Below are 14,568 nucleotides of genomic sequence, written 5' to 3'. Positions count from 1 at the left end.
TGGAAAGCCCTGTCTCATTCCTGAAGTGAGTGGGACGGCTTCAAGAATCTGATCAAAATATATTGTATGAATGTTTTAAGAAACCAATAAATGCATAAAAAATCTTTCTGAAGAGAAGGAAATTATTTCTGAAAAGAATGACTACCAAAAGAGGGGGACTTAGGGATCTGCTGATGTAAAGGGGACCACTGATATTCCCTCAGAAGACAGCTGGTCTGTCTGACAGTCAGTAGATACTCCTGTGTTTCCCAGAGCAGTTGTATGATCCTGCCATTTAAAATGGGTTTTGCATATTCTTCCCTTTGCTGCTGCTTCTCTAGGGTAGTGTCAATATCCCCCACACACACACACATAAAATTTACATGGCTCAATTTACTCTTTCCCTTCTCTTCCCTCCCATTTATAACTCCTGTTTATGTCCCTCCTGATAAGAGCATATTTTCTGATAGGAAAATCTTATGCTTAGCTAATGTCCCATGTGAATACACCAAAAACCCAGTAGATCCATCCAAACCCCTCTTTCAAAACAGGAAGTAGAAAAGATAGGTGTCTGTTCAAGGACACTCCAGGAAGTTCCCTTTTAAACCTTGGGGTCTTGTTTTAAAAGGGATATGGTAGCCCATACCATCCTGTATGCCTTGTAATGGTTGCTGAAGCTGAATACCAAAGCAGAGATGTAAAACTATGGAGGGATAATGTTAACTGACATAAAAACAATTCACAAAGGCTTTTCATGATGGCACTGTTAGCATTGGACCCTGGTTCTCTGTTCTGATTCCGTCGGCTTTGTCATAGATAAGAATTACCTTTTACCTCATTTCATTATTTTGAAGTGAAAGAATAAAAAGATGTGGGTACCAGATTGGGCAGAGAAGCTTATTATCTATTTAGGAGGACAAGCATTTATCTAGGGGGAAATTGAAGTCTTTGGACATATCCCAAACAGTAAGTGCCAGATGGTATTTAGCACTTAGAGGGGTTCCTTTTCAGCAGTAATACAGGTGATATGGGTAGATGTCAGGACTACCCTAAGGCAGTACCCACTAAAAAGTATAAATGACTTCCCTTAATCTCCTTGTTGAAAAAAACAACAATAGCAACAACATGTAGATGGCTATTTTTTCACCTTGTTTTTTTCTGTAAAGAGAGTTGAAACAACTCTATTTTATTGTCTGAATGTAACCAATGATGTTGATCCAATATTGGTATAATATGATGGGTTTTATGACAATATAAGAAAACCAAACAATTGTCCTTAAAATGTAACTCTTTTTTTTTCCTATTGCCTGATGTCATTCCTTCTCTGATAATAGAGCTAGTAATAATGTATCATCAACACATGCTACTTTTTTCTATGATCACATCCACAAAAAAATCAGGTAGATGTCAGGACAAAGCGGAGTCCTTTTGGTTCTGACAAGCCACAACACATATGAAAATAATTAAGATTTATGAATCTTTAAGACTTAGTACTAAGGAGACATCAAGACCCCATGTTTAAGGAAGCGTGGAGCCCCCATGGATTGTGACAGTTACAAATGTATCTTTGGAGAAGGAGATAGAAGAATTGTGGGTATTTGTTTCAGAAAAGACTCAGGTTGGAACTGGAGTTGAAGACTCAGTGGTTAAGATCATTTGTTGCTCTTGCAGAGGACCTGTGTTAGTTTTCCCCAATCCACATGCCAGTAACAACAGTCTGTAACTCCGGGCCCAGGAATTCTTTGTTCTCTTCTGGCCTCTGCAAGCACCGGCACAGAGGAGCTACACATACATATGTGAAGGCCAAATAGTCATATACATAAGTTAAATAAATATTTTAAAACTTTAAAAAAGGAAAAGACTGTAGTACTGTAAGCACTGTTTTCTAATAAGGTAGAATTCTTACATGACAGAGGCAGACTTTGGGTGAGAGTAAGGATGACTGGGTGGAGATGTTCCTCCACTCAGAAATACTTAAGATGGTGACTGTGAAGCTATGTCCTTCTTTGTAATATCTCTACTCTTGATTTGTGTGTGATGAGCTTAGCTATGTGCTACAACCAACTGTAGGAAAGAATAAGCCCAAGTGATAGCAGGTTATGGCCCTACTTGGAGGGCACCTTTTGTTATCACCTTTCTTATATTTTGCCTCCCGTGAGGAGATTAGTTTTCTGTATCTTTGAAAACATTTTCCAGTACATATTGGCCCAACCATTCCAGTTTTGAAGCGTATCATGACGTATATAAAATAATGCATACCAAACCATATTTTAATTACAAAATTTGAAAATAACCTAAGTGATAATTAAATTCAAATATGTGAGTAAATTTGGATTTGCATATAATATTATCTGTTACAACTAATGTAAAGTGAATTGTATAAAGATTATATCTACCCTACTAGAGGAAAGGGCAGGTACACCTTTATAGGAAAGAAACAAAAGAAACATGCATGGTTTGATTTATTTTTGAGAGAATAATTAAAGATGCCTCCACATATATAAGCATATGGGAATATATATTTTTCTCACAAAAGATACAGTAAGAAATAAAGAAATTTGTTAATAGTAAGAGGAAAGATTACATTTGATGAGATATTGAACAATGAAAGGTGAGGAACAGAAATAAACTGAAGGATAATGGCCTACCTATCATTCTTTTTATTGGGCATCTATCTATGTGTTTATCTGTCTCTATAATGATCACTTATGTTAAAACTGCACTTAGAAAAATTTAATATAAGATAAAGGAGGAAGAAATGCACAAAATAGATAAAAGTATCCTCTTCAATCTTTGGTTCAATTGTTCTTCTCATGTAGAAATAGTTTTCTGTTAAAAGTATGTTCCGATGGAAGAAAGGAAAGGGAGAAATTATGTAATTATAATCTGAAAAATAAAAAGTAATAAAAAGCACAAATGATTTATAATGAAAATCAAAATCCATTAGTTTCAAAATTTAAAGATGTTTTTTCAAAAAAATCAAATAAATTCTAGATAATGTTCAGAGATAAAATATTTACATTCTAGATACAAAGGATGAATGCCTTGAGACAGTGTATTTTTTAAGTTGTATTATTGACATATGAAAAGTGCCCATTTTTTCCAAGTACTTGAGAAAATATACTACTTGTCATTATGTTTACTTGTGTGTATGGTGTGTACAGTATATGTACTAGGGTGCGTATATGCATTCACCGTTCACATGCATTTGGAGGCCAGAGGAGAACATTGTTTGTCTTCTTTCGATATTTTATACCTTTTTTGGGGAGGCATGGGTGTCAGGCTTGCTTGCTGAACCTGAAACACACCATCTGGCTAAACTGCCTAGCCTGAAAAAGCAGTAGTCCCCCAGGTCTGTCCATCAGTGCAGGAGTTGCAGGTTTGCAAAGCCAGGCTGACTTTTGGTTGTGCTAGGAACTTTATCTTGGATCCTCTCGCTTACACAGTAAGTGCTCTTCTCACTGAGTCACCTACTGAGTCTCTCTTCTTTAACTAGAATTTAATGATATAGGGTCTCACTACATAACTCTCATTCACATAGAACTCTTGTGTAGACTGGTCTGGCTTCAGACTCGTTGTGATTTTCCTGCCTCTGCTTCCTGAGAGATGGAATGCAGGAGGTATGCATCAACTCATCAAGAACTTCGTGTCTTAAACCTATGAACACAGGACCACATTGGTATCAACAACCCAAGAAAATTGCTGGCATAAAAACAGCATACTGACTCCTGTGTGCTTATGAGTGTGTACTCATTTGTGTGTGGATGTGTGTTCAGATTTTCCTTGCTAACATAAAAGTGATGTCCTTACGATGAGTGTATTTTATATTAGATTGTTTTTAGCTATAATTGTTTTTTATTTGGTGTATGGCATGTGAATGTCTAAGGACAACTTGCAGGAGTTGGTGCTTCACCTTACTGTGGAGGTTTCAAGGACGAAACTCAGGTCCTCAAGCTCAGAGGTCAGCTTCATCCCTTGCCAAGCTATCTCAACAGCTCAATTATAAAATCATTGTGATAATTATTTTCTATATGAATTTTCTTCATTGTACAGTCATACTTAAAACTTGTGGTTCTTTCTATGAAACAAAATTAATTACATCGAGAATAGTTCAAATATTGTTTGATGTAGGTGGGTCTTATTTCTATTTGCTGCTTTCATTGGTTAATTAATAAAGAAACTGCTTGGCCTGATAGGTCAGAACATAGGTGGGTGGAGTAGACAGAACAGAATGCTGGGAGGAAGAAGGCAGTGAGGCAGTCGCCACGACTCTCCTCTCCGAGACAGCCACAGGTTAGAATCCTCCTGGTAAGCCACCACCTCGTGGTGCTACACAGATGATTAGAAATGGGTTAGATCAATATGTAAGAGTTAGCCAATAAGAGGATACAGATAATGGGCCAGGTAGTGTTTAAAAGAATATAGTTTCCATGTAATTATTTCGAGTATAAGCTAGCTGGAGTCCAGACGGCGGGAACACAGCCCGCCGTTCCTTATTACTACAATTGTTCACTGTCTGGTGATGATTTAAGCTCTGTTTACCTTGAAAGAAAAGGTAGAGAATAAAATTCCATTTAATCTTATATATAACTTATAATAAAAACCTACAGGTGTCTATGTGGCTAACTTCTTTAAAATCTCAGTTTATCTTTCAAAGACAGAGCTTTTTGGTTTAAGAACACATGCAATGGCAATTTTCCATCTTATACGCTAAATATTCTTCCATGTACCCAAAAGCCGAATGGTGCTTTCTGGCAGTTTGTCTTTTGCATGACGGTGGGAAGTATCACAGGAGAAAATACTCCTGTGAACCTGTAACCTGGAGAGATGACAGGATGAAGGTGAGTTGGATGAGGAAAGATGGGCTTCCTCCTTGGTTGCTCGCGTTCTGCATTTCCTTTGGATGTGCTATAAGCACTTTCTTTGTGCCCCCATCATGTTATTTTCTTAGTCATTCTGTTGGTTTCTCCCTTTAAACACCCCTCCCTTGACTGCTAGTCTGTGAGGCTGCACGGCTGATGTTCCTGTGTGTGACTGAGTCTGTGATCTCCTGCCGCTTACCTCACATCTTTTCTTTATGATGTTTCAGCTCATCCACCATACACCATGTGCTTTAGAGTGAAATTCTACCCACATGAACCCCTGAAGATTAAAGAAGAGCTCACAAGGTATTTTTCTTTTTCTGCATATTTACTCTGCCACTTGTATCCCATCAGAGTCTCTGCTGTCTTACAGGCTAGACATTCCTATTATTTGCATCAGAATAATATCAGAATTCCTCCTCCAGGAAGCAGGCTATGCAGTAAGCATTGTGTTCCTCTTATTCTTGATGGTCTTGGGATATTTTCTGGAGAATCACTGACATTTAGAAAGTATTATCTGTACAAGGAAGCAATGTTTATAAGAGGGAGGCTCTCAGAGAACATTTGACAGTGGGGTGCTAACAAAGCAGATGTGAGCAGCTGCAGAGGGAAGCCCTAGTCTGTCTTTTGGATCTAAGCCTTGCTGGAAAACAGATTTCTAGACAAAATAGACATTAACTGTTCGGTTTTCCACTTGCTAAATGAGAACTACAGTTAGACTTCCCTTCATTTGTGCAACTCTTCTCAACTCAATTCTGAACTGTCTGCTTCCCAGACTTTCAACTCTCTCTGCTGGTTTTACTTTCAGTTAATCTTGGAGACTTGTTTCCATGCAAAATTTGGTAAAAGCTTCTGAGCAAGATTCCAAGATGTCTACCTTGTGGATATACATATGCAGAAGCTGTTGTACACTTAGTTCTTGTTGAGTCTCTAATTTGATGACATCAAAAATTCCATATGCAATTATAGCTAACAATAGCCTGCATGGATTCAGAACCATGTTGTGCTGATTATTGGCAGGTGGAGTGGGAAGAGCTTCGCAGATTTTGCTTTTCTGTCATCTGTGGCCTATGGTGATACTTGTCCATAAGGAGTGAAGGGAGAAGATAGCTGTGTTATGTGATTAATTTGTCCACAATCCTTTCATGAGTTTTGTGCTGGGAGAACAGGAGCAGAAAATGAAAGTGTAAGTGTGATGTGTGCATACAAGTGTATGTGGTATGTATGTGTGTATATTTCTATGTGCATGTATACACATATGTATAGGTGTGTGTATATGTATGTGTGTATATGTAGGTATGAGTACATCTGTGTTTGTATGAGTGCATATGAATGTGTGTATATGTGTGTATGTATGTAAGTGAATATATGAGTGTGTACATATGTGTGCATGCATGCGTGTATGTGAAATATGAAGAAGAAAAATATGTAGCAGATATTTTAGGTAATGTTATGTTGTAATCTTTTTTTTCATTGGGCTAAATTAATAAACACATCAATTTTACAATCACATTCATAATACTAGATAACTGTTACCATTATTAAATTCTAGAATATTTTTACTACTCCATTAGAAAACATCAAAAGCATACATTAGACCTGGTCAGTCATCCTCATCAACTTAAACCATAAAACCAATATGGACAAGTTCAACAGAACTGCCATGTACAGACTACCCATGCATGCTTCAGCATTGTCAGGGCATAAATGTCATTTTCAGTTTCATGATCTGTCCCTCCATTCTTTTGTCCCCAACAACAAACAAAGTATTTTCAATGCCTATAGATTTGTCTACTTTAGATACCTCATATCAGTGGAATCATGGAGTATGTACCTGTGACCTAATTTGGCCAGAATTTTAAAAGTTTATTTATAATATATTTGATTAATTTTTCCTCAGTTCTAAGCATAAACCCAGACAGAGGAGTACAATGAGTAAGAAATAAGTAAATAAATAAATAACATACAACACAGCACAAAACCAAAATAATACATAGACACTACCCCAGACCGCAAATAACAACAATAAAAAAGTACAAAGAATTTGCACAAAATAACAAAAGACACACCTAGGGCCTCACCAAAATCCCAAGACAAGAGTCTTGAAAATACTGATATTTAAAATTCCTTGAATATACTACCAGTATAATTAGAAAAATACATACATACATATGTTACTATATGTGTATAATAACACACATGCATATATTATTATATACATATACACTACACACATACATGTACCTATATAGAGATTGTGTGTATTGTATTATGTATACGTGTATATATGTGTATATTATGTGAGCATCATATACAAATATGTGTATTATGTAACAATAATAATCAAAGAAGAAATACTAGCAGAGTGAGAGTAGAAGGGCCCTGAAAGAGGTTAGAGGGAGAGTAACTGGGAGGGGTTGAAGGAATTAAATGAAAGGGGAAAATTAAATTTCAATTAAAAACAAATAAAAACAATGATTCATTTCTGTCATTTATTTCTCTATAAATCTCTTGTCTTCTTTTCTTTTGCTTTTAATATTGTACTGTAAATGCATTTCTCCCTTCTCTTTCTTCCCTCTAATCCATTCATATTGCCTCTACACCATGCTCTCCTTCAGATTCATAGCCTTTTTTTTTAGTAATTGTTATTGTATGCTTATACATATAGGTGTGTACATATACATTTATAAATAAAATCTGGCCAATCCATATAATGTTTATATATATATATATATGTGTGTGTGTGTGTGTGTGTGTGTGTGTGTATATACACACACACACTTTTAGGACTGACCACTTGGTACTGGACAACCAATTGGTAAAGAAATATTGACATTTGTCATAATCTAATATAAAAAATGAGTCAGTTGTTAACAAAAGTCTTATTCATATTAAAATTAAAACAAAATTATTGTTAATAACTCCAGTATCTACTTGTATTTTATTTTTATACTTAAGTAATATTTTACTATATGTGTATATCACAGCTTTTATTCATTCATTGGTCAGTGAACATTTGAACTTTTAATACTTTTTAGTTATAATTAATAATGAACATAAATGCTCAAATTTTGATCAGAGCCCAGATGTTGACTTAGTTGGGTCTAAGGTACCATTCATAAAAATGTAGAATTGGTATTTTTTCTTTATTTTTATTTTTAATTAGTTCTTTAAGAATCTTGTAATGAGTTTGATCATTTCCAACCTCCCTTCTCCAGCTATTCCAGTCACTACACCACTTCCCTTTCCATCTAGGTTGTGGGTTTTTTCCTCACTCAAGACCAATTTTTGTTGTTCAGATATTCTGAGATGTGTGCCCTTCTGCTGGAGCACAGTGAATAATCAGGAGCTACCTTCTTAGTAAAAGAGCGAGAGCAAGAGCGAGAGCGAGAGAGAGAGAGAGAGAGAGAGAGAGGCAGAGAACTCTTTCCCAGTAGCCAACAATTGTCAATAACTACCTGGTTGCTAGTCTTTGTACCCAATTCTCCTTTCCATGCTGCAATTTACTCTGGTTTGGACTTAACAAGTTTTATGCATCTTGTCACAACAGCCTTGAATTCATAACTACAGCTTCCCTTCTGTGTCCAAAAGACAATATTTCTTTATAGTCATCCACAATATTTGGCTCTTACACTCTGTCATCTTTGGAAGAGGGAAGACAATATACATGTTCCATTTAGTTTTGACTATTCTGCAGTCTCTTATTCCTTGCACCTTGCTCAGTTATGGGTCATTGCTCTGATCATCATTTAGTGGAAACAGAAACATCTCTGATGAAGATTGAGAGGTACCTTAATCTATGGGTGTAATGATAAATCATCAGGATTTATCATTATAAATATAAATGTATAATATTTATATTATAATATATGTCAGTATAATATATGTCAGAGTGGGAGTAGTAGGTTCTCTCCTAGGGCCTAAAACCTGTCTTGTCAGAGTTTCTCAGTCCTATAATGGTGACAAATAGGTTTCAGTTTGTGAAGCAGTCCTTAAATCCAATCAGAAAATTGTTAGTTGTTTGCATGTTGTTCAAGCCACTATTGTTCCAGTGGGCATGCCTTGATAGCTCAGGCATTGTATCTTGCATGGTGCACTGTTGGCTATAATCAATGTTTATTCTGATCTCTGGTAGATTGCACAACTCAACAGCATTTTGAAAGCCAACCAGTAGAAGTTTCCAGGTCCATATCAGCTTGATTTTTCCATATTCTAAGATTCAAATATGTGGTGTCTTCTGTAGCTAGCTCTTACCATCACGTTCTAGAGGAGAACCAAGAGCATTGGCAATAGCTTGCAATGTTTGGGGGTATTGCAAACCTCACTTGTGCATAACTCCAAAACATGCAGCCTACTACTAGGACAGAACTTTGCATTTGTTAACCTGATATAAGATAGCTCCATTTCAACTATTTTTTGTATGTGTATAGATGTAGTATTGAAAGACCCCCGATTCGGGGAGACTCTCACTCGAGCCTCGGGATGACGCGACCCCCCCCCCCAGTAACTCACGAGAGACCGTCCTTGCTGCAATCACATGAGGTTTAATGACAAGACGACAAGACAAGATGGGAACCAGTGCACTGGGGCCGAGACTCATAACCCACGCAGGGGAAGAGTTCGACCTCGAGTGACCGGGAGAAGTAGTTTTTATAGGAAGAAACCACACAGTCCAGTAATCCGAAAAGGGGGGCAGGGAGGGTGTCCAGTGATGATTACAAAGGGGCAACTCCCTGCCTCTCAAGTTCATTAATCAGCTAGTTCCTGTTCTAGTGATAATTACTAGGGGGTGATAATTACTAGGGGGAATCTCTTTGTTTCTCAAGATTACTCTCAAGATTATAATCTACCTTTATCTTCAGCTAGTTCCTGAAACCCTGGAACTGGCTAATCCTAGATTTCTGATTCTTCTCTTCCCGCTAGATTTTTAGCTCTATTTTCCTGCTAGGGGGATCTGGATTTATCCAGGTCTTTCAGTATATATACATATACATATATACATATATATATATATACATATATATATATATAATGATTCTAAAATAGTAATTTTCCATATGACATTTTGGAAATGTTTCTAGTCTTATTTCTCCATCCATCCTGAGTTTCCCTTATTCTCTATCTCTCCCTTCCTCACACTTCCTTATCCTTTCTTGCCCCATAACTTCCCTTTGACCCTTTATAAAAGTGTTTTTATCACTACTCTCTCGAAAACCCATTTCTATGATCATTTAAATTTCTTAACTTCTGTGCATTACTCCCACTGAGTAAAGAAAACATATATCTAAAGAGTCTATGCTAATGTGTACAAATATGAGGAAAAAATGTGATGTTTGTTCTTTTTGGGTCAACTCCATCTATTTACTTGTGAATTTCATAATAACTGATTAGTATTTCATCATGTAAACACACCATATTTTCATTGTTCTTTCATCTGTTAATAGACATCTACACTGTTTCTATTCCTGTCTACTGTGAATGGTATGGCAATAGACATATTTGGGGAAGTATTTCTGCAGCGGTATATCAGTCTTTTGGATTTATGCCCAAGAGTGGTATAATGTGCCATATGTTGGATCTATTTACTGTTCTTTGAGGAACCACCACACTGATTTCCATAGTGACTGTGCCAGTTAGCACTCCTACCAGCAGTGATTAAGTGCTTCCCATTTCCCATTTCAGAGCCAGCATCTGTCATCATTAGTTTTTGTTTGTTTTGTTTTGTTTTGTTTGTATGGTACCCATTCTGACTAGGATGAAATGAAATCTCAAAGTACCTTTAATTTGCATTTGTCTAGTGGTTAACAATAAGAGCCCTGCGTCCCCTAGTGATTCTTATGTTTATGGTTTTGTTCTTTTAAAAAAGAATATGATATAATGGCCCGGGTGGCCTGCAAGCCAGGCAGAAGCTGCCGCCGGAGCAGTACAGGGTCCCTGGGCGAGCGGCAGAGTCACGCGGCTGGATACGGTGAACGGCAGAGTAAATGGACATAAGGCTATACATAAAGCTAGACATTTATTACTTAAAAAGGGAGATATAGACAAACATAAAACAAAGACACACACACACATACACACACACGCGCACACACACACACACCCACACATACATGCGAGAGAGAGAGAGAGAGAGAGAGAGAGAGAGAGAGAGAGAGAGAGATGGCAGCGAGGGAGGGCCGAAGTGGCTGAGGTGGGCGTGGCTAGTTCTTAAAGTGATAGCAAAGAATAACACATGGGAGATTGAGAAACCTATTATTCAAATTCAGGCTCATAATACAGAATCGCCAGGTAGCTATGAATATCCTGTCTACTTAGTAAATCCAAGTAACATTCTAACAATGTCTTTGGGTAATGAATGTGCTGATTAAAGTTGACAGGCTTCAGTGCAGGAAGCTAGTCTAGATTATTAATTCAAACTGTAAGAAAGTTATTAGCTACTTTCTCTTTTTAATACAATTATGTATTAAATGGGAACAGGTTGTCTTTTGAATCTCTCAAAGTCCCTAATACCTTGATGGCTAGAGCAGTGCACAGTATGAAGTTTGTGAGAAGATCCATGTGATGAAAACTCCAGTAAGGCAATGAGGAGTTCTTCATTGTGTTCAATGTGATTTCAGTTATGTAGCCCCCAGAACTGAAGCTCCCATGCCCAGGACCAAGAAAAACCCTTATGAGATTAGAACACAAATCTCCCTCTATGGTTTTTCATTTCCTTGACTTTATCTTTAAAGTGAAGTTATGCTTTGGCTCATAATGCTGAGTAGGGCAAATTACTAAGCAGTAGAAGTGTTTAGTCAGGGGTTTCCCACAGAAACATACAGTGCATTTTGTGTGTGTGTGTTACATGAGTGACTGTGTATGTGTGTTTACATAAACTTTATTATAAGGAATTAGTTTGCATCTTTATGCAGGTTGAAAAGCTCCGCAGTCTTCAGGTAAGAGGCCGTGGAGGGCCAGTGGATTCCATCCAGGTCTGAAGGATAAGGAGTACGAAAGGCAGAATACTCTAGTTCATGTTGTAAGACAGAGTAAATCCATCGTCCCTCTGCATTTCTGCCCCATTCAGTCCTGGGACACTTTGCACGATATCAATCCCAAATCGGGCAACCATCTGCTTTGCTGTTTCACTAACTCAGCTACAAATCATGCACATAAACACTTTTAAAGGTCCTCAAAAATCATGGTTAACTTCATATCTGAGAATCCCATGACCCAGGAAAACTGATGTCTAAAATTAACTACCTCAAAGTTGTAATTGACTAATTAAAAGGTGTTTTTAAGATTCCCCTAAGGATATGCAAATGGGGGGTGAGGAGGTGGGGGTTCTCTTGTAGAAAAATGTTAAACTGACATGACTGGAATCTGTTACTTTTGTTAAAAAACAAAACAAACCCCAGAGCTAAGCCAGAGAGTCAATTTGGTTAAGAAAGAGTGTGGAACCTGGTAAGAATTTGATGAGCATAGCTGAACGCAAAGGACAGCGACAAGGGCCTGGAACCCAGTATCTGCAAACTCTTGCCCTTCTTTAACTATTGATGTTGTTTTTACAAAAAGTATTGCAATAGCGCTTATCGATGTAAAAGTTTCCCTTGTAAATACAATCTCCTGAGTTTTCTTACACAGTGCATACATCTTTTCAACTTTCCTACAAGACAATCCAGGCAGAGTTACACAGTAGTTGATCCTGCCATAATATAGCCCACTTTTCCTTCTGCTTTCCCAGTGCACTTTACCAACCACATTTGTGCCTCTACAGGTATCTGAGTTTGTCTCCAGAGGATCAGAGACCAAATATAATGACATAAGAACCCAATCCAAGTGTCTGTCATCTTAATTTGGTCTTATAACCAAATTAGTTGCTATTGTTTTGTTTTTATTGCATAGTTACTATGATGTTGTTTCTTATTGAGGAGGAATGAGCATATAGTAATTCTTCATAGCTCCTGATTACAAATACACATAAAGTTTTAAAAGAAATCAAATTTCAAAAGACTCTTGGAATATAGATGATATAAGTTGTGGTTTTCTTTGTGTGGTATTGGTGACTGCTAGGCCCTGTGTTTCTTGGTAATTTGGGGGTTTCTTAGAAAGGCTGGGCCCCTTTACCTTTGGAAGCTAACTTAAACTTTGGGTTTCTAAATTCTGAAATCTCCACTTCTTTTTGCATGTGCTCATCTGAAGGAAGCTTGGCATGTCTAAACTACTGCCGAGAGCTAGGTGTGGTTCAGGTAGACATCATAAAAGTTCCTACTTTCAAGCTTCAGCTAAAACTTAAGATGATTATTTCTCCTTTTTTGTTACAGATACCTTTTATATTTGCAAATTAAAAGAGACATTTTTCATGGTCGACTGTTGTGCTCCTTTTCTGATGCTGCCTATCTTGGTGCTTGTATCGTTCAAGGTGAGTCCCGCCCCAGGACACTCATTCCCAACACTGCAATGGGCAAAGGAATTTTATTCTGTGTCTCTCTTCTCCACCACCTATTACAATCCGCTCCTTGTCTGCGGGGAATCTACATATGACTATGGAGTTTACCACAGATTTACCTAGTCACACTTCCTCCCAAGTCATTAATCCTGGCAGAAGGCTGAGCTCAAATGTTCACAGTGATTTGCTCATACTTGAAGACTTACAAACCCCAAAGAGTAGAATATAGAGTCTCTTTTCTTTATAAAGAGACAGACCATCATTTTCTAAGACTTTCTATATTGATGCAGGAATTCTATGTTTTGATTCCACTTATCAAATGATGCCTAATAGACAAATCAAGGGGTGGAGTCATATCAATGAAATGAATTTTTAAAAACTAGCTTAATCATATGTCATGTGTGCATGTATTTTCTATAAATTCTTCAGCTTTTCTAGACACACAAAAAGAAATTCACAAATCTGTTTAATGAATCTTCCCTTTTTACTAGTTATTTTGTCAAACTTGAATTACTTTAGTTTTTTAAGTTTAGTGTTTTCCTGTATAACATGGGGTAGTCATAAGTCCATCTACACATGGAATTTCATAACAACTATGAGCTAAGTCAAAGAACATCATAGGCCATAGGAGGTAGATATTGTTCTCTTTTGGGATGAACATAGAACTAATGTGTTGGGAAGACTGAATGCACTCACTGGACTTGGAGTCTAGATGTTTCTAATCTTTTGTTTTAATGCTGGCTTAAAAAAATAGTTTGCCTTTGAGTAGGTATGATTTTAAAGATTGATTTCTCAGTTTGTAATTAGTTATTTTGGTTTTTGAGATTATAATATAATTATATCATTTCTAACTTGCCTTTCCTTTGTCCAAATCTTTCCAAATACCCAAACTTGACCATTTTCAAATTCATAAACTCTTTTTTTCTGTAATTATTTTTACATGCATATTATGTATAGTATATGTATGTATATGTATATATATGTATATATGACCTGCTGAGTTTGTATAATGATACTGTAGATGTTTTCATTTGATATTATATTAAATTTGAATTTTCATTTGATATAGTACATGACTATGCATTTGATATTAGATGAACAATTGGTGTGCTTTTCCAGAGAACAAGTATTTATCCCATCTTCAGCATTTCTTAGTTGCCTGTAGTACTTTTGTGTAGGGTTTAGGTCTCTTAAGCTTTTCCTGTCCAGGTTTATTGCTGTTGTCCTTATTTAGAAATGTCTAGGCAGTCATTCTGGTGAGAACTCATGAGAGTAGCTTCTAAAAATCTGAGAAGACAT

At 36.8% G+C, this 14,568-nt stretch overlaps 1 protein-coding gene across 5 annotated transcripts in view; it reads left to right on the top strand.

Annotated features, from left to right (window-relative positions):
- Positions 1-14,568, top strand: part of Frmd3 (FERM domain containing 3) — a 200,270-nt gene that overhangs the window by 118,334 nt on the left and 67,368 nt on the right. For all 5 annotated transcript variants that reach the window (XM_048452970.3, XM_087904922.1, XM_087904923.1 and 2 more), the window contains 2 exons: positions 5,069-5,147; positions 13,145-13,242. In XM_048452970.3, coding sequence (XP_048308927.2) covers positions 5,069-5,147; positions 13,145-13,242 — 177 coding nt within the window. The remainder of the gene's footprint in view (positions 1-5,068; positions 5,148-13,144; positions 13,243-14,568) is intronic.

This window comes from Myodes glareolus, chromosome 3 (assembly GCF_982192425.1).
Source record: "Myodes glareolus chromosome 3, mMyoGla1.1, whole genome shotgun sequence".
Lineage (NCBI taxonomy): Eukaryota > Metazoa > Chordata > Mammalia > Rodentia > Cricetidae > Myodes > Myodes glareolus.
This window is presented reverse-complemented; position numbering and strand designations above follow the sequence as displayed.